Source organism: Cnephaeus nilssonii (assembly GCF_951640355.1).
Source record: "Cnephaeus nilssonii genome assembly, chromosome: 19".
Classification (NCBI taxonomy): domain Eukaryota; kingdom Metazoa; phylum Chordata; class Mammalia; order Chiroptera; family Vespertilionidae; genus Cnephaeus; species Cnephaeus nilssonii.
The window spans coordinates 3,730,950-3,754,937 of record NC_137090.1 but is presented as its reverse complement, the minus strand read 5'-3'; the positions used below and the strand labels follow the sequence as shown (position 1 = coordinate 3,754,937).

The 23,988-nt window shown below is 54.9% G+C and overlaps 2 protein-coding genes across 18 annotated transcripts; both read left to right on the top strand.

Annotated features, from left to right (window-relative positions):
• Positions 1–4: 4 nt before the first annotated feature.
• On the top strand, positions 5–9,695 carry KCTD2 (potassium channel tetramerization domain containing 2). 2 transcript variants are annotated; one of them, XM_079798360.1, is made up of 6 exons: positions 5–392; positions 1,959–2,067; positions 3,903–3,994; positions 5,770–5,889; positions 7,872–7,997; positions 8,720–9,695. In XM_079798360.1, the coding sequence occupies exons 1-6, from the start codon at positions 45–47 to the stop codon at positions 8,747–8,749; spliced, it is 825 nt and encodes a 274-aa protein (XP_079654486.1). In that variant the 5' UTR covers positions 5–44; the 3' UTR covers positions 8,750–9,695. The 2 variants fall into 2 exon arrangements, with proteins under 2 accessions (XP_079654486.1, XP_079654487.1); XM_079798361.1 differs by having other exon boundaries at positions 7–392; positions 5,794–5,889.
• Positions 9,329–23,705, top strand: LOC307115231 (E3 ubiquitin-protein ligase TRIM65-like). 16 transcript variants are annotated; one of them, XM_079798346.1, is made up of 9 exons: positions 9,846–11,447; positions 12,541–12,634; positions 13,879–14,481; positions 14,777–15,447; positions 16,767–16,862; positions 17,070–17,303; positions 18,197–18,359; positions 18,586–18,648; positions 19,753–23,705. In XM_079798346.1, the coding sequence occupies exons 3-9, from the start codon at positions 14,466–14,468 to the stop codon at positions 20,298–20,300; spliced, it is 1,791 nt and encodes a 596-aa protein (XP_079654472.1). In that variant the 5' UTR covers positions 9,846–11,447; positions 12,541–12,634; positions 13,879–14,465; the 3' UTR covers positions 20,301–23,705. The 16 variants fall into 16 exon arrangements, 15 of the variants coding, with proteins under 15 accessions (XP_079654473.1, XP_079654472.1, XP_079654483.1 ...); XM_079798357.1 differs by having other exon boundaries at positions 9,846–11,558; positions 12,544–12,634; XM_079798354.1 differs by having other exon boundaries at positions 9,846–11,558; positions 12,544–12,634; positions 12,703–14,481.
• Positions 23,706–23,988: the final 283 nt, after the last annotated feature.

The window sequence follows — 23,988 nt, the reverse complement described above, 5'->3', positions numbered from 1 at the left end:
CCGGCCCGGCGGCGCGCGGGCAGTGGCGGCGGCGGCGGCCCAAGATGGCGGAGCTGCAACTGGACCCGGCGGTGGCCGGGCTGGGAGGGGGTGGTGGGAGTGGGCTGGGCGACGGGGGCGGCCCGGGCCGCGGACCTCCCAGCCCTCGCCCCGCTGGCCCCGCTGGCCCCACGTCCCGCGGCCACAGCCGCCCGCCCGCCGCCGCCGCGCAGCCGCTCGAGCCGGGTCCCGGACCGCCCGATCGGGCAGGGGGCGCCGGCGCGGCCCGCTGGGTCCGGCTGAACGTGGGCGGCACCTACTTCGTGACCACCCGACAGACCCTGGGCCGGGAGCCCAAGTCTTTCCTCTGCCGCCTCTGCTGCCAGGAGGACCCGGAGCTGGACTCGGACAAGGTGCGCCCCGCCCTCGGGCGCGCCCCCGGCCTTCAGACCCCCTCGTTCCTCCTAGGCTGGTCCCCCAGATTCCTGTGACCCGCTCCCCACAGGCGGGCTCCTCGGGCCTGGACCCCCTCCCCGCTCCAAGCTACAGCCCCGGCAGCTCTTCTCGCCCAGGCTCCGGCGCACCCCGGGTTTCTCTCGGACCCCACCCTTCGTTTCGGTGTCAGCGACTCGTTCGCCACACCGCCCACCCGCACGCACGAGAACCCCTGGTCCGTATTCCTCTCTCCACCGCATCCCAGCCCCTCGGGTCTGCATGAGTTTCTCCCTGGCTCCTCGTCAGCCCCTCACAGCCTGTGCCAGATCCACCCAGAACTGGGTCAGGGAGAGCCGGGGCATCTTTGTAGCTTTCTCAGACTTCCTCTCGGACCCTCTGCCAAGTTGGGTGAAAGCCTGGGTTAGCGGATGGCTTGACAGCTGCCATCACACTTCTCTCCTGGGGTCACGGCCCCTGAGCTGGGAGCTGGCAACAGTCCCTGTTTCAGGTCCATCTTTGAGATCAGGTACATTCCTGGGAAGGAGGTTACCGTTTCCGGTGCCAACCTCAGACCACGGGTTAAGATCCAGGGAAAACGAAAACAGGAATGCTGTTGGGCAAGATGCATCGCTGCTCACCAGCGGCTTGAGAGGACCCAAGAGACTTAACCCATTTCCAGTTTGAACTGTTGTTTGAATTTTTTTTTTTTAACTTTACACATTCAGCTTTTAGTTCCCAACGTATAGGAGTTGGTCACTGCTCACATCACCTTGTAGCCCATATACCATGCAGCCTGTTACCTGGAAACAGACTTGGGGTTGGGTAAACATTGGTTGATTTCATTTATTTATCTCTGACCTCTCCTCTAATCTCAGATTGATAGAAACCTGTCCTGCCCTAACTTTAAAAAGATTCCAAAACCCTTGCTTTTAAAGAAATTGTTGTTATCTACCCTAAGTCTCCCTTAATTGCAGTAGATTCCAGTTTATTCTTGTTTCTTTTACTGTAAAGATGAGTAGGATTAAAACTGCTCAGAGCCAAGCCCTGGCAGCGCCAAGCTTCCTCTGGGCACGGAGCTGGGGTGTGTGAGGTGCAGCTGGCACTGCAGACTGCCACTGACGTTGGCCTTGAACGCGGGAGCATTGCCAACTAAACAGGTTTTCTTAGAATTAGGAATATGATTCAGGGACAATAGGGAATTCAGAATGTCCATCTCAAGCAGAGATTTAACCACAACTATGGCGCTTTCTTCCTCCCTTAAAAAAAACCAAAAAACAGTAGCCAGAAAAATTGGTCATTGTGTCCAAGTAAATATTTTAAAAGTTCAAGTAAACACCTAGATGATGTGACTGTACATCCGGAACGTCTCACCTTAAATTATCTTAAAGTACCAGATACATAAAACTAGCCTTCCTGCCAGTAGTTTGTGATATGCAAACGTCTAGCAGAACCTGCCCTCTCATAATGATTTGTGACCGGGTTGAACCCCTGTCCTGACTTGGCCTAAAAGCTCCACAGTGATAACCCTTGTGTTTGGTCGGCAGGATGAGACGGGGGCCTATCTGATTGACAGGGACCCCACCTACTTTGGTCCTATCCTAAACTACCTCCGCCATGGGAAACTCATCATTACGAAGGAGTTGGCAGAAGAAGGTAAGAACAACGTTTGAACCAGGCATTTCCAAAATTCAGGTCGAGTCTGTTTCACAGCTTTGACTTTTGTTTGAGACTTGTATTGCGCTCATGTGCAGGTATAGTAAAGGTTTATGAAAGTGAGCAGGGAGCCTCAGTTACTTAGTGGCGTCTGAGGGAGTCTTATTTAAGGGAGCCTCCTCGTGTTCTGTTCATCCACCTTAATGAGAAGGGAAAGAGGTAGCTCAGCTTTGCCGATAGCTTTGGGAGCTTTTTCCAAATCTGCAGAATGTTCAGGATCCCTTTTTACATTTACTTATATGCTAGCAGTGAATGTCCATAGCCTGAAGCAACACATCTCTGATATCTAGTTATTTATGTTTTTTATTTTAGTTTGAACTTGCAGCTGTAAAGAAATAATAAAGGCTTGGCCTCATTTCTTTTAAGACTGGTCTCATGCCTCCTTGTCAGTTTTTGCAGCTGACCTAATTCATTCTCCAATCCAATGTCAGGTTCATCATCAGTGGCCTCATCTTTTTGTTTTTTAGGGCATTAGACTGAGTGGGTCTAGATGTCTTTCTAAAAGGCTTGGTTGGCTTGGTCTCATCGAAGGCCTTCAGTTGAAGATTGGGGCCTGTCCCTGAGTCCAGGGCACCCTGATCGGGAATGTTCGCTGAGTAAGGAAACTGTAATGGCTGTGCTGGTTAACTAAGCAGCTGCAAAACACCTCTGTTTCTAGCAGTGAAAAGAGAACTTGCTCTCTTTGTAAATGCCCTCTTTACAAAACAGAAACACATTTCCAATGCATACAGAAGTAACGGCCATGGCACAGTAAATTCCATGCATCCAGCTTCCACAATTGCCAGCTCATGGGTAATCTTGTTTCTTGAAAAGAGGACTCTTAATGCAGTTCTTTTCTAATGCCTTTTCAAAAACTTTTATTTTGAAATAATTTCACACTAGGAGAAAAGGGCAAGAATAGTACAAAGAACTCCCTTTACCCAGACTCACCAATTTTTAACATTTTTTTGTCATATTTGCATTATCATTCATTCATTCTCTCTCCTCCTCCTGCCTCTCCATCCTCCACCCCTCCCACAGGTTTATTTCTGAACTATTTGAGAATAGATTCTAGACTTCTCCCCTTAATACTTCAATGGATATTTCCCAAGAACAAATCTATTCTCTTACATAACCACAGTATAGTGATCAGATTGAGGGAATTTAATATTGATGAATACTTTTACCTATGGCTTATTTTCCAGTTATGTCTACTATTCCAATAATGGCCTTTATAGTAAATTTTTTTCCTGGATAGGATCACATATCCCATGTAGTTGTCCTGTCTGAAGTCTTTGATTTTATGTGGCATGGGATTCTTCCCATTATTGCCTTTTATATTGTTCAAATAATAAGCATTCTGTTAAATTTGGTCCATAGATATTTACACACACAACCCACCCCCGGTCATTTTTAGGACAAACTGCAAGTTCAGGTACAAATTGCAAGCTCAGGAGTTGTCTAATGTGACTAGTTCCAGGAACTAAGTGATAGATGGTCACGGGGTCCTGCAGCTAATGGCAGGTACAGGGAGAGTCAGGGAAGGGGCTGGTAGGAAACTAAAGGTGAGAGGGAGTGGACAGGCCAGACCCTTCTGCTTGACTCCCTTCCGCTGGGCAAAGGTGATGGGTGCACCCTCAACAGCAAAGAAGCCTTTCCCAGGCTGAGGGAGAGGCTAGACTGGCATTTGAAAAATGCAGCTCTTGGCAAACATGTACCCTCCAGATGCAACGCCAGCCTTTCTGGCTCTCTGGGGCGTTCACACATCTCTAACTACAGTTTGGTCCTTGTTCTAGGTGTGCTGGAAGAGGCAGAGTTTTACAACATCGCTTCTCTCGTGCGGCTGGTTAAGGAAAGGATACGGGACAATGAGAACAGAACTTCCCAAGTAATGGATTTTGAATTTTTAAGGGGAAACTACCTCACGTGGCTGTCTGTCCGTCCATGGGCCTGGGTGTGGGTAGGAAAGGGTGACTTGCCCTCGGCGCCTGAGGTCTGTGTGGAAAACTGTCCATCTGCCAGGCAGGCAGCATGCACTCCACCAGACGTGTGCAGACCAAAGAAAACAGAGGAGAAGGAATGACACAGAAAACAAAACGGCCTCGTGTCCCTTTAGAAGAATGGGGAGTGCAGCTACTCACCATATGGCAGTGGGAGGTCCCAGACCTGTTCTCGCGGGTAGAGCATCTGTCTCCCTCCCCGGAAAGACAGGCAAGGTCCTGCTGGCACCTGCTGGCTGCTCTCTATCAGGACCAGCCTTCCCTGTGTGACCACATCATATCCGGCTCCTGCCAGCCGCCTGTAACCAGTCTCATGGTGTAGACTTTAGAGGCTGCTTGTCCTGCTGTGCTCCTGAGAAAATAATATCAAGCCTCTCATTTTATTATGAAGTCTAGATTTTGGTGTTAACTCAGTAGATAATAGTAACAAAAATGAAACACAAGTTCCCACCTAGTTTGGGAAGGGAAGACACAGAGCATACTTGGCTTATTTTATGTCTTAAGAGGCCACAGTGGCTTCTGTTAGGCCTTGGGACTCTATGACCGCTAGGAGAAGTTCCATGTCCTCAAGAAGCTTGAGGTCTAGCAGGAAAAACAGACACTCCCTTTCACGTATGTAGCCTCTACTTTAAGTACAACTGCAGTAACAGGCAGGGTCCGACTTCACTGTGACCGTCTGTCCTGTGGCATGACGTGCCTCCTACCCCATCAGATTCCGGTGGTGGAGGCCTTCTTGAGAGCTAATCTGTTGCAACGTAGAATTTTCCTGTGATGGAGAAGAAGGCAGTACATTTCTTTCCACAGTAAAAAAATAGTTCCTTGCTCCTCCTGTGTTTGACTTGGCAGATCCGTTTTCTGGCTCTGAATGGACTATCTGAGTGGAATAACTGACACCTGTGATAAAAAATGAACTTTATCTCCAGCAGTTTGCAGAGGTGGAAAGACGGGCTTATTCATTTGGTTTCCATCCAGCTGAGGGCTGAAAGGCTGCTTTAACATCAAAGATGAATTTCCAGTTGGTTTGCAGATTACCAGTGAAATAGGATCTAGTGTCACCAACTTTTTGCCACCTCATATCATATTTACAGGGCACCTTTCCCTAGTGTAGACATTTAAGAGCTTAGATATTCTGAAAGTTCTAACCCTCTCATCATGCTTGGTGTCTCTGGTGACCGGTCATTAGCATATGAAAGGCACTTACCACTCAGGAGATTCCCAGGGCTTATTTTTTATTATTCCACGGTCTGCAACAGAATGTCACATCTCCCATTGCGACACTCTCCCTGTCCGGTAGCATGGCAGAGGGTAAAGGTAGCTGGGACATATGTATGTGATGGGTTCCTATTTCATGTTATTCCCATAATCAGGTGTCACTGCCAATAAACCAAAATATCTACATTTTCCGCATGTATGTTAGACACGAGCAACTTAGAAGAACAAGTGGCTTTCTTGTCCAAAGTAAGTTTACTCTATTTTCTGTTTAGGAAAACAGAGGGAATCTAAGAATATAATTCATCCCTCTACACTAGAGAATAATTTTCCCCACTGACTCACATCCCTGGCCCCTTTCGTGTTCTGGAGAAGTTTTTATTGTAAAAGGGGACGGAGGTTGGCTGCCAAGAAAATATTCCAAGCAAATCCTTCTCAGTGTTTGTTCTTTTAGCCTCACTGTTCGTGGTTGTCGCAGGGCCCCGTGAAGCATGTGTACCGCGTCCTGCAGTGCCAGGAAGAGGAGCTGACGCAGATGGTCTCCACCATGTCTGATGGCTGGAAATTCGAACAGGTTTGTTTCTTAAGTAATACAGCCCCAGTGTCTCCCCGGGCGTCCGCACTCCAAACATGGACCTCCGTAGCCAGGTAACAACCTGGGAGTTCGGTAGGACCCCATGTGATCCTGCTCAGAAGCATGGGAAGAGAGCCACTCGGTGTGGATAGTTTGCTCAGTAGTACCTCATGAGTCGGGAGAACGGAGAATAGTATCTTGTCTCCCAGCTTTATAACCAAGGTTTCAACTTGATTGTGCTAGAGGGAGTCAGCCAGCTTGTTTGGGCTTGAAGCGCCTCTCTCTCTCTCTCTCCCTTTTTTTGGTAATAGTTCATTGCGTTTTAGAGAGAGTGGAAGGCAGAAGAGAGAAACATCAGTGTGAGAGTGCAACATCGATGGCTGCCTCACGCATGCCCCCACCGGGCATGTGCCCCCAACTGGGAATCGAACCAGCAACCCTTCGGTGCACAAGACAGTGCCCAACCAACTGAGCCATACTGGCCGGGACTCTCTCTTTTTTTTCTCCCCCAGAGGGATTTTCTTCAGAAATGCGTGTTGACGCATCTAGAATAATTACCTAAAGAAGACTAGGGTTCACCAATAACCCTTCCTTTGCTTGCCCCAAGGTCAGAACTTTATCATCCTGGATCTGTGTGTCATCGGCAGAGAGAGCCTGGTGAGCTGCAGGGATAGGAAAGGAATCAAACGAATGGTTACCATCCCTCGGCTGTGGATTCTGTTCTTGTAGCTTTGTGCCATTAGATGGCAGAATTGTTCTGTTCGTCTACTTTCTTCAAAACATGGGGGCTGAGCATGAACAGAATGAATATATTGCAATTTTATTTGGATCCTGCCAATTTTTATGTAGGCCAGTTGAACTGTTACCATAACTTACCTTCTCAGAAGTTCCTTTTTGTGTCTCTGTCTTCAGAACCGATACTGGGTTTTTCCTCCCACGGACCTCCCACTGCAGAATCCGTTCTGCCTGTGTGTCCTTCTAGTCTTGTCAGGTGTGGGTTGCAAAATGTTGCCATACTTCCATTCCAGAAGTGCTTCCCCAATTAACGTCTTAAGCAGAGGATGTTATAAATACATTTTTAAAGTATTCTTTTTTTTATATTTTTGTTTATTTCAGAGCAGAAGGGAGAGGGAGAGAGAGATAGAAACATCAATGATGAGAGAGGATCATTGATTAGCTGCCTCCTGCATGCCCCCTACTGGGGATCAAGCCCGCAACCTGGGCATGTGCTCTTGACTGGAATTGAACCTGGGACCCTTCAGTCCACAGGCCGACGCTCTATCCACTGAGCCAAACCAGCTCGGGCTAAAGTATTCTTACTCATGTCCTGTAGGAAGACCAAGTGTGCTCCCAGTGAGTCCATTACATGGATGAGGAAGTTAAGGCACAAAGGGGCTGAGGTGTCTGCAGCCCAGCCCTACAGCATGTCAGTCATGGTCCCCTGACTTGCGGCCCCAGGGGCTCGCCAAGAAGACCTCGCCCTGGGGCTCAGCTTCTTCTGCAGGTGTATTTCCTACTTAGAATTAAAGCCCGCACTCAGTTCTCCAAAAGGGTGAAAGCTACCAGCAGCACGTGGTTTATGGTAGCTCTTCGTGATTGGCCTGGTGCTTTCCCAGGCCTTCCAGGCGCCAGGCTCCTGTCTCGCCCTTCTGTCCAGATGAGCCAGCTGTGTGGGTGTTTGGCTGAAGCGGTGTCCATTTTTATTCGCAGAGACATTCTATTTCACTTGGTGTTTGCTGGAAGGAATGTGGTCATGTGACTCCCAGCTGCTGCCTTTGGGGTTTCCGCTACTCGGACTCTTTTCCTCTGGGGCAGCCTCGCTGATGACGCCCTGATGAGTCACCGAGATCCGGGGCCTTGACGGTCCCAGCGAATTCTTCTTCCGTTGAGGAGGAGGGCGCAGCGGTCACCCCAGAGGCTTGGGTTCTGTGGCACCGAGTGGTGGAGGGGCCCGTGTGTTCACCATGTCCTTGTTTTATCAGCTCATCAACATCGGGTCTTCCTATAACTATGGGAATGAGGACCAGGCCGAATTCCTCTGTGTCGTCTCCAGAGAACTAAATAATTCCACCAACGGCATCGTCATAGAGCCGAGCGAGAAGGCGAAGGTAAGAGGCCGCTCCCCAGAGTCTGCGAGGGACCCGTTTGCTGCCCCAGGGGCCCTGTCTCGTTCCTTCCCGTCCCTTCTCAAGGCAGCTTTGCGGTTCTCCTTCACTTGGGTCTTTTGATTGTTGTAATTTAAATCAGGATTTCTGAGCAGTGGGAGGGGCTAGGGAACACACGGAAAAGAGCAGAGTGTTCCCAGCCTCTGTCGAATCCGTGAAAAGGAAAGGCTGATCCCTCCAATCCCCCCAAGGTCGGCACTCTGAACCTCAGCGTGGGAAGTACCTATGTCGCCGTTATTCTTTGAAACTTCTTTTTTTCCTGCCTCAAGAAGAAAGGTGTTAGGTTACCTTTGTGGCTTCAGTTACTGGAAAGGAGTTGTACACAGTTACCTTTTCCCTCCAGCGGGCCCCCTGAAACACACACACACTTGTAAGTCGCCCACAGGTGGTGTGCCTGACCCGTTCCCGGGAGCAGGGAGAGGTGGTCCCACAGCACCGCTGGCCCCGCCGGTCAGCTAGTCCTCTCCAACTAGAGTGCTTCGGGGGGGGGGGGGGGGGCCTCCAGTCCTGCCTCGCTTCCTGGGTAACGGATTGGGTGCTGCTCGCCGGGGCCAGTGGGAAGCGGTGGGTCTCCTTGCTTTCTTCAGTCTGCTTAGCAGCTGGGCCTAAGAGCACTCTGCATCCAGAGTCCAAGCCGCAGCCCTCTCCCCACCTTCCACTTCCAGATTCTTCAGGAGAGAGGATCTCGGATGTAAACGCCAGAATCCTAAACGTCGAGCGCGCCCCGGCAGAGCACCTCTGGAAGTTAAATCTCGCTCCTGTACAGTGACAGCTGCTGCAAAGCAAAGCTGAGCCTGGCCCCCGTGGAGAGTGTTCTGGTCAAACCAAAGGAACCGGCACCCCACCCGCAGGAACCTGAAGACAGACGTAACTTCCGGCTGCAGAATACCTTTTCAGAAACCTGCTTTGTGTTCTTAGCCAGCGTTCTAACAAACCTTACACCCGCATCTGGGCTGGGTTCCCAGTGGGAGCTGGGGCCGGGGGAGGGGAGAGGAAGCGGAGCAGAGAGGGCACAGTCCCTGAGCTGTGCCCGGCTTCCACCTGAGTGTGCCGAGGTGGCGCTCTGTAACCTTCTTCCCTTCCTTCTATGCACCGCATACTAACGTAGCAGACCAACGCAGAGGAGTCTAGCTCCCCTTTGTCGAACTGAACTGAGGGTTTTGATACAAGATAGAGTACCCCACATTCCTATGAACTAAGCCTCTCTGAGGAAAGGGAGGATGGGGCGTCCTTGCTTGTGGTTGGAGGCTGGGGAGTGCTGCTCGGGTTTGGGCCGTTCAGCTGCTGCCACGTTCAGCTTCGCCCCGTTTGTCTCCGGAAGCCTGGGCCGGCCAGGCGGCTTGCCTTCTTGCCAGGAAGAGGTTGGAGGCAGGCGGCATTCTGCACCGGATGAGACCGGCAGGTGGGAGCTGTAGGTAGTCGGTGTAACTGCTTCTGCGGCCTTCTCTTCCCCTCCCTTGGTCCCTCTTCCTTCCCTGACTTTTTAAACTGGATAAAGGGACTTTGGACCCCTGGTGGCTTGGGGTGGGGATGGCTGTTTCTTTAAGAGTTGCCAAATGTGTCCTGTTATGGTGTCCAAAGTGTTATTTCTGTGCTTGTCTCCTGGAAATGCCTTGACTGAACATGTAATATTTGTGTGTCTCTCTTGGTCGCTCACTTTGGCAGCCCTGCCCCGCAGCCTTGGTGACCCCACACCTTCCCGCTAGAGTGTATGCGTTTGCCGGGCAGCCTGAGGACTCCCCGACCCTGACCCACCCGCACCGCACCGTCACTTCTTTCTGTGGAGTGCCATGCCCTTGAGGACCAAACGCTTGTTTGCCCTGGGGGAGCTGAGCTGTGGCCACAGAGCTCGTACCGGACCTCCTCTCGGCGTTGAGTCTCAGAGAGCAGCTGTGACCGCATGGGGCCGGGAAGCCTGTGTTTCCCTGATGGCCCTGAGCGTGGCAGGTGGGCCAGAGAGGGGAGGGGCCTCGCGAACACCCATCTGTCAGCCACCGCCAGCCAGTCGCTTCTGGTTTCTTCAAAGCTGAGGGTCCCTCTGCTCCGCAGCTCAACAGCTTGCTAGGGGGCCTGGGGTCGTAATTTTTGGATGTGAATATATACTGTGCCAAATGTCTTTTGAGCTCGTGACCTGCGCATGCCCAGAATTCTCACTTTGACCTTATTTCTCTGTGTAAAGTAGGATAGACGTGTGTCTGCTGACAGACGAGGCTGCACGCCAGCCTGAGGTGCATATTGGCACCTCAGAAGTCTGGCAGGTGCCCAGGATTTTCACAGCTGTGACATGTCGAGGAACTTCTGCCTACAGTAAAAGCCGTCACCTTTCAGAAAGGTTGTAGGCATCCATCCTGTCATCTGTCGGGGTGGGGGGGGAGGTTTAAATGTGTCAGGGAAAAGCGGCTCTGACAGGACAGAGGACTGGAGGGGGTCTCTCTGCACAACTGGAATAAGGGACCTCAAATAAAGGAGGGCGGGACGCGCCCAGTGAGACGTGCTTTCCCGGGCACTGGGCGTGCTGGTAACCAGCCTGGTCCCGGGCCACAGGATGAGGAGGCGGGAGGCAGGCACGGCCAGCCCCTGGGGAATGCATCTCCTCGCAGAAACCCGCAGCGGCCTGTAAAGGGCTGCCGAGCTGCTCAGCGCTCCGAGACACAGCCTAAGTGACCGCTCTTATCTCCTCGAGGGCTGGCTTTCACCAAGCTCCCCTCCTCCTGGCCGCCGGTGACCCTTTAAGTGGCTCCAACGCTCCAGAAATCTCAGATGGTTTGTTTCTGAAGGTTTCTGGAAAAGTATTTTACCCAAACCCTTTATGAGCCAAGTGAGTATTTTTCTTAAAAGCCTTCTCCCCCTGGTAGAGTCTGGCTAATTCAGAGAGAGGTCTGGCCATTGGCTTGTGGGTGTCACATGACCAGTGACGCATCCTCTCCAGCTTCCCAGTGCTGCCAGTGGGGAGTGTCTTCCTGCTTCATTCTCGGCCCAGGTCTGTGGCCACAGGCCATGCGGGCCGAGTGACGGACAGTAGTAGGCTTGTCATGTCCTCAGAACTGCTCTTTGCCCTTGGCAGAGGGGGGACCCAGCCCCTGCAGTTGTAGCTGATCTCAGGGGTGTCGGGAGGAAGGGACAGCTGCTGAGGGGGTAGGACTGAGAGGACACCCACACCCTGCAGCGTGGCCTTCGATTCAGACGTTAGGGACCATGCCCATCACCTGTGGGTGCCCTTTATGACTGAGTGCTTGAAGAGTCTGAAATGGTGTGACCTTTTCCTCTTTTCTTTTGGTCAATAAACACATGAAACGAACTGCTGAATCTCGAGACCTTTGGTGTGTGTTTCCCAGGATCGCCAGCTCCTGTGTCCACCGTCACCATTCGTGCTCCTCCGAGCCCTCTCTGGAGGTGAACGTCACCGCTTCCCGCCCGGCCTCCTGCTGCCAGAACTGCCCGAGGGGGTGTTGGGCCTCTTTCATTTTCCTGAATCTGAAAGGACTCAGTGCTGAGAACCAGAAGGTGGGACAGATGGGCTACCCACAGAGCTGGAAAGAGACAGGGGGAGGAGTATGAGGTGTTTTTGTAGTTTTTCTTTTCATTTGTTTTTATTTATTTCAGAGAGAAGAAGGGAGAGGGAGAGAGAGAAACATCAATGAGAGAGAAACATTGAGCAGCTGCCTCCTGCATGCCCCCTACTGGGAATGGAGCCTGCAACCTAGGCCTGTGCCCTGATTAAGATTGAACTGTGACCTCTTGGTTCATGGGGGTGACACTCAAGCAAATGAGCCACACGGGCCGGGTGAGATGCTTATTAAGGGAAAAACAGTCCTCCTGGAAGAGGATAAGTGACTAGGTAGCCCATTTTCTCTGCAAGATGGAGGGTAAGAAATGTGAGGACCCATCACTTTAGGCACCGGGCAGCGAGTGGGATCCTCAAAAGGCCTTTGTCTTCTCCCCTCTCCCCCGTAGGGAGACAACTGTACACAAAGGTCAAGAACAAGGTACAAGGTGGTATCAGCCAGGGTCCAATGAGAGGGAGGCCCCAGTGTAACAGGTTGTGGGGAAAGGAAAGGGCCTAGGGACACACTGAGATGTCGCAGGTGTAGTGATTACAGGACGCTCCCAGGCCCCAGGAGCAGAGGGGAGAAGTCAGGGCTCTGAAAAGGGGGATGCCGCCGTCCCGGGGCTCAGGAAAGCTGGGTCTAACGGCGTAGAGACACAAAGGACACACTGCTGGGAGCTGCCCCGCTGCCCGAGAGAAGCTGCAGTGCTGTGGCTGCTCAGCTGGTTGGAGCATCATCCCAGGCACCAAAAGGTTGAGGGTTCGGGCACATACCTAGGTTGTGGGTTCAATCCCTGGTTGGGGCAAGTACGGGAGGCAAACGGATGGATGTTTCTCACATCGATGGTTCTGTCTCCCTTCCTCTCTCTAAAATCAAACATATCTCCGGTGAGGATAAAAAACACACACATAAATAATAAAGATCTTTTCCTCTCCCAGCAGGAGGCAGCACAGTGCCAACAGTCATTGTCCTGGCGTCTGAAAGAGTCACACCTGTTTCTGAGCAACGTTAATTACTCCTCACACTGGCTGGGTGGGTGAGAGAACCCCGTTTGTGATGGGCAGTTCAGGCCCTATGGTTACTTGATGTCCCATGGTTAGGTTGCAGGAGCTGTATCTCAGAAGGAAAAGAGTTCATCTGCAAAAGAAGGCGAGGATCTACTCCTAAACCCTGGCGTTCTGCCTGCTGGTGCTCCCGGGAGGGCTTGCTGGCTGCTGCAGGCAGCACCAGCCTGGAACAGATCACTGACAGTGGCCGAATCTGCTTAGTCACAAAGCCCAGGTGGCAGCCTCCAGCTAAACTTTCAGCAAGAATCACACCACACATTCTCATCAGGAAAGCTTTCCACAGGAGGGAACCGTTACTCCATTAAGCCAGTTTAATTCCTTGATCGGTTTTCTATGCAGTGCAATTAAGTTGTTTCCACGTTTTCTATTTTCATTTTACGTAAAAATATTTTCATGAAGGCCCAGCCAGTTTGGCTCAGTGATTGAGCATTGACCTATGAACCAGAAGGTCACAGTTCGATTCCCGGTCAGGGCACATGCCCAGGTTTCGGGCTTGATCCCCAGTACGGAGTGTGCAGGAGGCAGCTGATCGATGTTTCTCTCTCATGGATATTTCTCTCTATCCCTCTCCCTTTCTCTCTCTCTCAAATCAGTAAAACAGCCCAGTCCGCGTAGCTCAGTGGTTGAGCATCAACCTATGAACCAGGAGGTCATGGTTCAGTTCCGGTCAGGGCACATGCCCAGGTTGCGAGCTCAATCCCCAGTGTGGGGTGTGCAGGAGGCAATTGGTGATTCTCATCATTAATGTTTCTATCTCTCCCTCTCCCTTCCTCTCTGAAATCAATAAAAATACATTAAAAAAAATAAAAGCAATAAAACATTTCAAAAAATTCAAATGACAATTTAAAAAAATATTTCCATTAAGATTGATGTTTTCCATGTTGATTTTATGGTGGAATTTATAGTTTTTGCCCTTGTGAGTTTTCTTTTGAGGCTATTATTTCCTCCAAGTCAAATTTGGCAGCTCAAAACCTAAGTTTCATAACTTTTTGAAGCAAAAAAGTGATATATTACAAACTGCTCAGGACATTTGTCCTGTTGGACAGGGAAGAATGAGAAAGAGAAAGACTAACAAGAAGCCCTTAGGGTAATGAGGGTCTCTCTCCAGTTTTGCTCATCCCTTTTTTCCTCCTGAGGGTCAGGACCAGAGTGGGAAGCAACAATCTTTAGGATCACCAATCAGATAATGATCGGATCAATCCACTCTAGACCAAGAGCGGGCCTTGAAATACCATCTCCTACCACAACCCTGTTGATTCATCAGAGAAGAACCATGGTCCAGAGAGACTTAACGAATTGCCCAAGATCCTACTGCCACTGAGTTGCCATTTCCCGCCTCGGGTTCGTAATGAGTCCCTCACGTCCACTGCAGGTGGCCCCAGGTGCAGCAGCGGCTCTGCCTCCTGGGACGCAGGCTCCGGAATGAGGAAGACCTGTGGACAGGCAGAGCGCATCAGCACCGCAGCGGGCCCAGCGGTACCCCTTCCCCGCTGACGTCACAAGCAGGATGCTGGGGCTGGTCCCACTGGGATTGTGACGTCAGGAAGCAAAATTGCAGACAGTCAGAGGGGGTGGGGGGCAGCTAGATAGGAAGACTGCAAAACACAGCCGAAGGGAAAGGTGAGATGGTGGCCATCAGCCCCAGAGAGATGCAAGAGTGGGGTGGGAACCCACTAGACTGATGGGGACCCTCCCAGCAGCTGGTGAAATGGGACCAGGGGCAAGGGCCCTGCACCTGAGTGCCCGCGGGCTCTCTTCCCTCCCACAGGGCAGCCACGCCTCTGGCTCCCCCCGACATGCAGAGAGTTTCACGTAAGTACCTGTGCTTTCCTGCTTTCCTGCCTGCCTTCTGATGGGCCAGGGAAGCGGTTCCTTTCCCTTGTCATGTGACTGCTTTCTGCCATCCACCCTCTCGTCCGGGACTTGTTCCAGGAATTAGGGACCAGGAGAACACGATCCCCAACTTCTGTCCCCGCTCCGGGTTGACTGATGGCACAGTCCCTGTCCCCCATGGGCAGACGGCTGCTTCTCAGAGGAGTGTCGTACGCCTGTCAGGCCCCCTCAGCTCCTGCCTAGGCTTCCGCATGGCTTTGCTCCGTCTCCCCAGAGCCCGTCCAGGACCACGTCCCAGCCCCGCAGCCCCCCGCCCAGCCCTCCAGACCTCCGTCAGGCCAGCTCCCGCCGAGGAACAACGGCAACCTCTGCAAGTTCGAGGACCAGGTCCTCTGTCCCATTTGCCTGGAGGTGTTCCGCAGCCCGGTCACCACCGCCTGCGGCCACAACTTCTGCATGGCCTGCCTCCAGGGGTTCTGGGACCACCAGGCGGCCGTGGGCGAGACCCTCTACTGCCCCCAGTGCCGAGAGAGCTTCGCCTCCAGGCCGCGCCTCTGCAAGAACGTCACCCTGGAGGAGATGGTGACCTGCTTCACCCAGGCCAAGAGCCCGCCCTCGGCGTCCGCCTGGAAGCTGGCCGGGCCCCGGGACGTGCCCTGCGACTTCTGCGGCCCCCAGAAGCGCAGGGCCGTCAAGTCGTGCCTGCAGTGCATGGGCTCCCTGTGCGAGAAGCACCTGCGCAGCCACTCGGAGGACCAGGTGTTCCGGGACCACCAGCTCCTGGAGCCCCTGTGGGACTTCAAGAGCTGCCTGTGCCGGAAGCACCGCAAGCTGCGCGGGCTGTACTGCCGCACGGAGGGCTGCTGCGTGTGCGGGACCTGCCTGCTGGAGGAGCACAGGAACCACGACACCATCCCCCTGCAGGAGGAGCGCGCCCGCCGGGAGGTGAGGCGGGAGCCCGGGGCCTGGGGCTCTGAGTCTTTCACAGAAGGTGCAAGTCTTTCCCAAGCTCCTCCCCCATCCCCACCTCTACCCTACCCCTACCCCGCCACCTCCACACACCTTTCCCGGGAGGAAAATTCTGCAGCCGTTAAAGTGTGGCCAAGAGCCCTAGCCAGCTTGGCTCAGTGGATAGAGCGTCAGCCTGCCGACTCAAGGGTCCCAGGTTCGAGTCCGGCCAAGGGCACATGCCTGGGTTGCGGGCTCAATCCCCACTGGCATGTGCCCTTGGCCGGAATCGAACCTGGGATTCGTCCCCAGTGGGGATCGTGCAGGAGGCAGCCAATCAATGATTCTCTCACATCATTGATGTTTCTATCTCTCTCCTTCTCCCTTTCCTCTCTGAAATCAATAAAGAAATATATATTTTTTTTAAAAAAGTGTGGCCAAGAGGGTCACGCGTGACATGAAACAGTGCTGGCCAGTTAAGTGACTAAGGATCCCACATGGTCTGTATGAACCCTATGATCAGCGGGTTTGGGGTGGGTTTTTTTGCACCGAACGGAAGAAAGGAAAGGCTGAAAGAAAAGATACAAAACTGCAAACATGACGTCCTCCTGTGTGAGGCCATCCTATCACGTACATCCTACAGCAGCGCTGTTCCAGCACAGCCACTGTTCACGGTCCACGGCAAGGAGCTCGCGCCGGAAGGCGAGCCAGTTCATCACGATCGTGTGATGAGCTGACACCCTCTCCTTGGCAAGACTTTCTCAACGAGAAAGCAGCGAGTTGATTTACCGTCTGGCACGAGCTTCTCGTTTCGCTGCGGGTCAGCAGCAGTTCCTGGACAGGCACTTGGACTAGCGCAGTTCTAGCTGTAATCCATCGTGAGGCAGGAAAACGCCCGTCGCCGGGCAGGGGAGACTCAGGGCTTATGTAGAAGGACTGGGCCTGGCAGCGCTGCCCCCGGGAGCCCAGGGCTCCCCACCTGATGTGACCTTTTCCGACCCACTGCCTCCCAGGCCTCTGAAGCCACTGACCCCTCCACAACCCCTTCTTGTGACCTGAAACCCGAAGGTCATTACTGCCAGGAGCAGAGAACCTGACTCCTAAAAACGGGGAGAGACCGGGAGCAGGGGGGTGGGCCCTCGGCCGGCGCCTCTTCAGCCCTGCTCTTTCTCATCCTCATCCTCATCCCCTTGAAACCTCTTTGGAATGTAAGAGGAATGTCTCTTCTGGGCTTGGACCTGGGGCTGCTTGCTGAAGGCTTCTCCTAGGCGCCCCCTCCATCAGGGGCCCTCTCCTCCGCTCCCCACGTCACCCAGGTCGAGCTGCGGCAGGTCCAGGCCAACGTGGAGAACCAAATGCTGATGATCACCTCCGACAGCCAGAAGCACCGCGAGCAGGTGGCCTTCCTCCTGGTGAGTCTGCCCGCCTGCCCTCGGCCCCGGCTGCCCCAGCGCCCTGCGTCAGGCGGAGGGGACTCAGAGGGCTTGGCGTGGATGGGGTGGGGGCAGGCGGACAGAGACGGGATCCTAGGTGGGCTGGGGACCGTGACAAGGCAGGTAGCAGGGTGGAGCTCAGAGATGCCTCTCTCTGCACCCTCCCACCTCCCCCCCCCCCCCTAGAAACTGATCCAGACCATGCGAGATGAGGTGCACTCCTGCTTCTCGGGGATCATCCAGGAAGTCAAACAGCTGCAGATGAAGGTCTTGGATTTTGTGGACAAAGAGGAGGCCGCCGCCCTGGAGAAGCTGGGCAGCTCCATCCAGCAGAGCCACAACTGGCTCCTGAAGCTGGAGGCGGACAGCATCTGGCTGCGCACGCTGCTCACCAACCCGAGCGACCAGCAGTTTCTGCAGGCAAGCCCCCCCCCCCCCCAACCTCCGCGCCTGGCCCTGCCACCACCTCCATTCCTCCACCCACAGACACACCATCAGCGTTTGGGGCGGCGTCACCGGTCCACTCCCCTGCCCCCCAGGCCATCTGTCCTGAGCTTACACCCACACCCTTGGCTTCCTCCACCTCAGCACCCAGCCTGACCCTCACATTCCTGCCTTCATTTCCCTGGAACAGAGGGGGTGTACCCTAGGGTTCTGGGCACCTGACCGTCTAAGTTTCTCCACACGCCCCCAGGCAGGGCTGGAAGTGGGACAGAACCATGTACAGAGCCCGGATGGAAATCCCATTTCTTCCCTCAGCCCTGGCCTGGCGCCACAGCCTGGTTGGGTGCTGCTGCAGGGGGGCACCAGGCAGGGTAGCTGGTGGGGTCAGGTGAAGGTTGGGGGGCAGCCTTCTCTATGGGCGGGGCCGGGGGCTGCCCCAACCCGGTGCTTGGAACTCCTAGCACAGCTCTCCTTTCTTCAGCGGCCATTGCACCCCGAGCAGACTTTCAGGGCTGTTCCTCCCCTTGTCCCCGCCCCCCCCCCCCCCCCACACACACACACCAGGAAGCATTTGGCAAGGTTTCTCACTAAGCAATTGAAGGCCGGAGGCACTCCTGCCAGCACTGTTTCCTAAAATCACTCTGTAATGCACCAGGCCAGGCCTTTGGCAAAGCCCTAAGCTACAATGTCCAAACGCCAGGAGCTGGGGCGGGGGGGGGGGGGGGGGTGCCCAGGTTGGAGAGCAGCAGCTTCTCCACCTGCCCCACGCTCTGGGCACCACCAAGCCCCCGCAGAGGCGGGGACACCTGGCATCTGCTTGGGCCCTGGTGGAAGGTGGAACCACTGTCGCCGCCTCTCCCCGCACGCAGGAGTTCCCCCGGCTCAAGAACTTCCAAGACTGCATGGAACCCCTAATGGGCACCAGCTGGGAGGAGAAGCAGAGCTTCCTGCAGCTGCCCCAGGCCCTGGCGGAGCTCCGGAGCCGGCTGGTGGGCATGGGGCTCGGCTTCGTCAACCAGCTCCTGCTGCAGGGTCAGTGCCCGCGGCCCGGGCCCCAGACACGCAGCTGCGTTCTGGGGCAGGGCCAGCCCTGCAGGGCCGCGGCTGGGGTGGTTTCCGGGCGTCGTAGAGGGCCCTGCCGGCCCGTGTGCAGCTTCCCCCCCCCCCCCCCCGTGACGCTGCCTCCGGGGAGCCCACGCCTCTCTGCAGAAGGATGCTGGGCTGGGGGTGTCCTTAGCAGAGCCCTCCATCTCCGCAGGCATTAAAATGAACTCCTACGAGGTGCTGCCCACCACCATGGACAGGAAGACACTGCTCAAGTGTGAGTCCTCAGGCCTGGGGTCCAACTGCAGGGGGCGGGGGGGGGGAGGGAGCAGAGCCCCTAGGTGCCTCGACTTCCCCAGCTCCGCCTCTGCTCGGGCCAGGGCTCCAGAGAGACGCCAGCTCTCTCTTGCCTGGGACCGAGGCCCTGATAGGAAAGAAAAGACTCTGTCCTGTCCTACCCGGGGCGGGGGGCGGGGCGGGGGGGGGAGAGGGGCAAGGCCTCACCTACTGCCCAGAGGCCCTCCAGCCGTCCCTCCACCTCTGTCCTCCGCTGGGTGCCTGCCCGCCTCCCCGGGCTTTAGCCGAGCCCGTGGGCAGACCCTGTCCATTTCTTCCTCCGTCTCCCTTTCCACTCGACGTTCCTGCAGCCCTCCCGCTCCCCGGCTGGGCTGGGGGCCCAACCCAAGGACTTCCCTGCGATCTCCAGGGTCAGGATTGCACTGCCCTTGGTGACCCCTCCCTCTGAGTGACCCCCTCCAGGAGCCCTTGACCCCCCCCTCAGTTCCACTCTATCTTGCATGCTGAATAAATAAAAAGGGAGATTATGTTAGGGTCTGGTGAGGGCACGGAGGGAGCCTCAGCGCTCAACGCTTCTGGAAAGGTGGACCTTGGGCCCCGGCCAGTGTGGGCTCGGTTGGTTGGGCGTCATCCAGTACACCAGGAGGCTGCCGGTCAAGGGCAGGTTTCGGCCTTGATCCCCAGCTGGTGGGGAGCATGCAGAGCACGCAGGAGGCAGCCGATTGATGCACTCTCACACTGATGTTTCTCTCTCTCCCTCTCCCTCCCTCTTTCTCTAAATATCAATAAACTATTCTTTTAAAAATAAAAATTATATATATATATATATATAGAGAGAGAGAGAGAGAGAGAGAGAGAGAGAGAGAGAGACAGACGCTGGACCTTGGGACAACACCCATCTCATCCTCTAAACTATTTCCGCACCCCCCCTCCCCCACCACCAGTCGGGGACTTTAAAGGGGGGGAGGGGTCACTCCTAGGAGCTGGGGGAAGCACTGGAGTCCTCTGCCAGTGCCCTGGGCCCTGACCGGCTGCTGTCCCTCCCCTCCCCTCCCCTCCCTTCCCCTTCCCTCCCCTCCCCCAGGTTACTGCAACCTGAAATTCGACCCCGCCTCGGCCAGCGAGGAGCTCTTCCTGTTCAAGGAGACGCACTCGGTGCTGAACCTGGGGGTCCTCCTGGAGCCCTTCCCGGCCGGCGGCCCCCTGCCCGGCTTCAAGCAGTGGCCGCAGGTGCTGTGCTCGCGCGGCCTGGCCGAGGGCCGCCACTACTGGGAGGCCGAGGTGTCCAACTCGTGGGTGTGCCTGGGCGTCACCTACCGCCGCAGCCCCCCGCCCAGCGGCCGCCCGCGCGGCAGCATCGTCTACCTGCTGGGCCGCAACCCCGACTCGTGGTGCCTGGAGTGGGACTCGCTGCGCTTCTCCGTGTGGCACAACAACACGCAGACGGTGCTGCAGGGCGGCTACCACCGCACGCTCGGCGTGGCGCTCGACTGCGGCGCCGGCTGCCTGTCCTTCTACGGCGTGGCGGGCGGCGTCAGCCTCCTCTACCGCTTCCTCGCCTCCTTCCTGGAGCCGCTCTACCCCGCCGTCATGGTCAGCAGCGGCGCCCTGGTCACGCTCAAGCAGGTGTAGGCGGCGGCGAGTAAAGCTGGACTCCAGCGCTGGCCGGCCCCGCGGGTCCCCTGGCTGGGGGTTGAGGGTGGGCAGCGAACTGGTCCACCCAGCCGAGTTGAGTAGTGACGACAGAGACCCACTGGCTTGCAAAACCTACAATCTGCCATTTGGCCCTTTATATATTTCCTGCTTGGAATCAATAGAAACACACAATCCTGGGAAGGACCCAGAGGAGCGGTAGATGTGCCAGGGGGAGAAAAGGACTGGAGAACCAGCCTTGTGGGGAAATCAGGGCAGGCTGCCTGGAGGAGGTGATATGTGAGCTGCTATCTGAGATGGCGGGTTATCCAGGGAAACGGGGCCTGGGAATCCCAGAACACAGGCAGACCCGTCCGTGCCCACAGCCACAGGAGAAGGGCTCGGAACCAGGCTGGACTGTCCCAGGGACTCAGGCCTTGGTGCTCCAGGCTGGTCCTGGCCACTCGGCACCAGGTACCTGTCCCTAAAGACCTTGCGGCCTGAGAGTGGGTGGGGCTTGGGCCGGGTGGCCAGACTGAGAGGTGGCACCTGACATTGGGGGGAGGGGGTGTTCTGTCTGAGTTACTGACTTCATTGCAGGCTAGAGGTCAAGGCGAGGAACCCAGGCCCATCTCAGACCCCAAAGGCAGAGACAGGCTGCTGCCCAGAGCTGAGCGTCTCCCACGGCTGGTGTTGCATCGTCCAGGGGGGTTGGGGAACTGAGGCCACCCTGGGTGGGCAAACCCTAAACCATCTGCACCCTCCTCGGTGTTCCTGAGGCTGCCTGCCTGCCCCAGCCACGGGCCCGCCCCACAGAGCTCCTCAGCTGGGCCTCTGCCACCCCACCTGCCCAGCAGGGAGTGTGCAGCCAGCGAGGCTGGACCCTGGCCAGGCCACTGGCCTGCGACCCTGGCAGGAGCGGGACTGGGGACTCGGCCCCCCTGCAGAAGCCGCCTCTGCATTTCCAGCCTCAACCAGCCGCTTGTTCCGGGGGCCTCCCAAGCGGGGGCTCTCGGGGGGTTAATGATTGGCTCTGAAGAGGACATGAGGCAAGTCACAGGAGAAACTCCTTCGGGCCCACGGGGGTGTGCCTGAACTCCACCGCCGGGCCTGTTCTCTGTTCTCGGAGAAGTAAGTGACCCCCACTTCTCGGTAGGAGCCGGCTGGAGCAGGCTGCGGGGCCTGCTCTGTGGTCTGGTAGGGGTGGGGCTCCCTTCGGCTCCTCTGAGCAGCCTTGGCTGGGGTCTCGCGATGACCCTCCTCCCTGCACCAATTCCAAGCACTTTCCCCAGGGGCCGCTACCTGGTGATGGGTAGGAACGAAATCTAAACCTTTCCCCGATGTTCAGGAAAAACCTTTCCCACCAAAATGCCTAAATCTCGCCTCTCCACCCCCAAGTCTTCACTGTCCCTGCTTCAGGGGGCTGCAGGCCTCTGTGTCACGGGGTGGAGGTAAGGAATGCGGAGAAAGTAATGCGTGGCCCTAGGGGCAGGCCCTGCTCTTGCTGGCTGCGTGGTCTCCATCCGGAGCTGACAAGGACAGGGGCGTACCCTCCCCTTCTGGCTCTGAGGGACGTGTAGTCCCAGATTGGGGTGTGGGGTGATGCTGGCACCATGACACCCTGGGACACACCGGCTGAAACCACATCCGATGTAAGAGGGAAATCATTGCCTTTCTCATTTGGAGTTCCTGGGCCCATAGGCGTCCACAGAGATAGAAATCATTTTGAAATCATTTCTAGTATTTCAAAAAGCCAAATGGTAAGCAGGTAAGGCTGGCCAGCAAAGCAAAATGTCAGGGTCCTTTGCAGCATGTGTCTCATGGGGGACCATACAGAGGGGGACCTCCGGGGTGCAAGATCAGCCAGTACTTTTGGATAATCCACATCAGGGATCCCTATCCCCCCCCCCTTTCCCCCTGCTGTGGAGAGACCAGGGAGGGGCCTGACCCTGGAATGCCCCACACACGTCTCCTGCCTTCCTGCTCCTGCCTTGGCTTGCAACGACTATTTTGTTTAATGTGAATCCAAACAGGCTGGAAACTAATCTGTCTCCAAGGATTATTTCACTAAAAAATGTTCCGTGTTATTTCTTACAAAAGGATTGGGTAACTTTTAAATGTCTTTTGGCATTTCCTTTTTTTTTTTTTTTTTTTTAGTTTATTTTTATGAGAAACATCAATTGGTTGCCTCTGGCATGAGCCCCAACCGGGGATTGAACCCAAAATCTGGGTCTGTGCCCTGACTGGAAATTGAATCCGCCATCTTTGGTGTACGGGACAACACTCCAACCAACTGAGCCGCACTGGCCAGGGCTGTGTTTCTGCATTTTTCTATGAAAGTAATTTTAATGCACATTTACAAAATCAAATGAATGCAAAAGTCACGCTTGTTAGAAATAAGGCGGGCGCCGAAACCGTTTTGGCTCAGTGGATAGAGCGTCGGTCTGCGGACTGGAAGGTCCCAGGTTCAATTCCGGTCAAGGGCATGTACCTTGGTTGCGGGCACATCCCCCGGTGGGGGAGTGTGCAGGAGGCAGCTGGTCGATGTCTCTCTCTCATTGATGTTTCTAGCTCTCTATCCCTCTCCCTTCCTCTCTGTGAAAAATCAATAAAATACAAAACAAACAAACAGAAATAAGGCGGGCCCCCCAAGTCAGGGGTCCTGGTAGAACACAAAACATACTTGGGAGCAGGCAGCAAGGTAAACATCTTTACTTCTAAGTGGAAGGGTGCGCACACATGGTCTGGAAGCATGCGCACTCAGAGCAGGTGGGCTGCTCGGGTTTATAATCTCTGATGCACGTGACCTGTCCTTTGCTCTTGATTGGAGCTCAGGCACACACAGTCTTTCGCGATTGGCTAATTCAAAGGGAGGGGTTGGCCTTTGCTGTTTCAAGATGGCGGCCCCCAGGGGAGCTGCAAGCCATGCGGCCAACATGGCAGCTGCCAAGTCACACAGTCCAAAATGGCAGCTGTCTAAACTGTTCTTTGACAGAAAAGATGACTTGTTTATTCTCACACGATGGACAGAATATCAAAATGGTAAATAAAGGTCAGACCGGACTGGGCACTTGCACCACCTGCCCCAGACCCCTTGCACTAACCCTGATCCAACAGAATGTTATTGGAAAACAGGTGATTGTTCCACTGGCCATAGTTTGTTGATCTCATTTCTTTAAGGATTGCATTGTGTCTCTTGATTACTGCGTGTTGTTGGCATCTCTGTAAATTTGAGCCCCAGCCCGGTCGGCATGGGTCAGTGGTTGACCATCGACCTATGAACCGGTTCAATTCCCAGTCAGGGCATGTGCCCGGGTTGCGGGCTTAATCCCCTGTGTGGGGTGTGCAGGAGGCGGCCGATCAATGATTCTCTCTCATCATTGATGTTTCCATCTCTCTCTCCCTCTCCCTTCTTCTCTGAAATCAATAAAAAAATAAAAATAAAAAACGTTTACAAAAATGTTGAGCCCCAGGCAGTTGCCTCACTCGCCTCCTCGCTGAGGGTGTCACAGGTCTGGGGGGCACTAGTGGGATTTAGTAGCTGGACCAGGGGGAGGGGCCAAGTGTCCCGCGAAGCTCAGAGCAGCGGGCTGTTGGCGTGGGTATGACACCCACACTTGAAGCGAAACGTGAGTGACATCCCTCGGGCCGCTCCCCCTTGCCAAAATAAACCGCAGGCAAAGCGACA

Coding starts and splice junctions, on each gene's coding strand:
- KCTD2 (XM_079798360.1), top strand. CDS start 45: ATGGCGGAGCTGCAACTGGACCCGGCGGTGGCCGGGCTGGGAGGGGGT. Junction 2,068..3,902: donor GAAGGAGTTGGCAGAAGAAG/GTAAGAACAACG, acceptor TCCTTGTTCTAG/GTGTGCTGGAAGAGGCAGAG. Junction 7,998..8,719: donor AGCCGAGCGAGAAGGCGAAG/GTAAGAGGCCGC, acceptor TTCCACTTCCAG/ATTCTTCAGGAGAGAGGATC.
- LOC307115231 (XM_079798347.1), top strand. Junction 16,863..17,069: donor AGCAGGTGGCCTTCCTCCTG/GTGAGTCTGCCC, acceptor CCCCCCCCCTAG/AAACTGATCCAGACCATGCG. Junction 18,360..18,585: donor CAACCAGCTCCTGCTGCAGG/GTCAGTGCCCGC, acceptor CCATCTCCGCAG/GCATTAAAATGAACTCCTAC.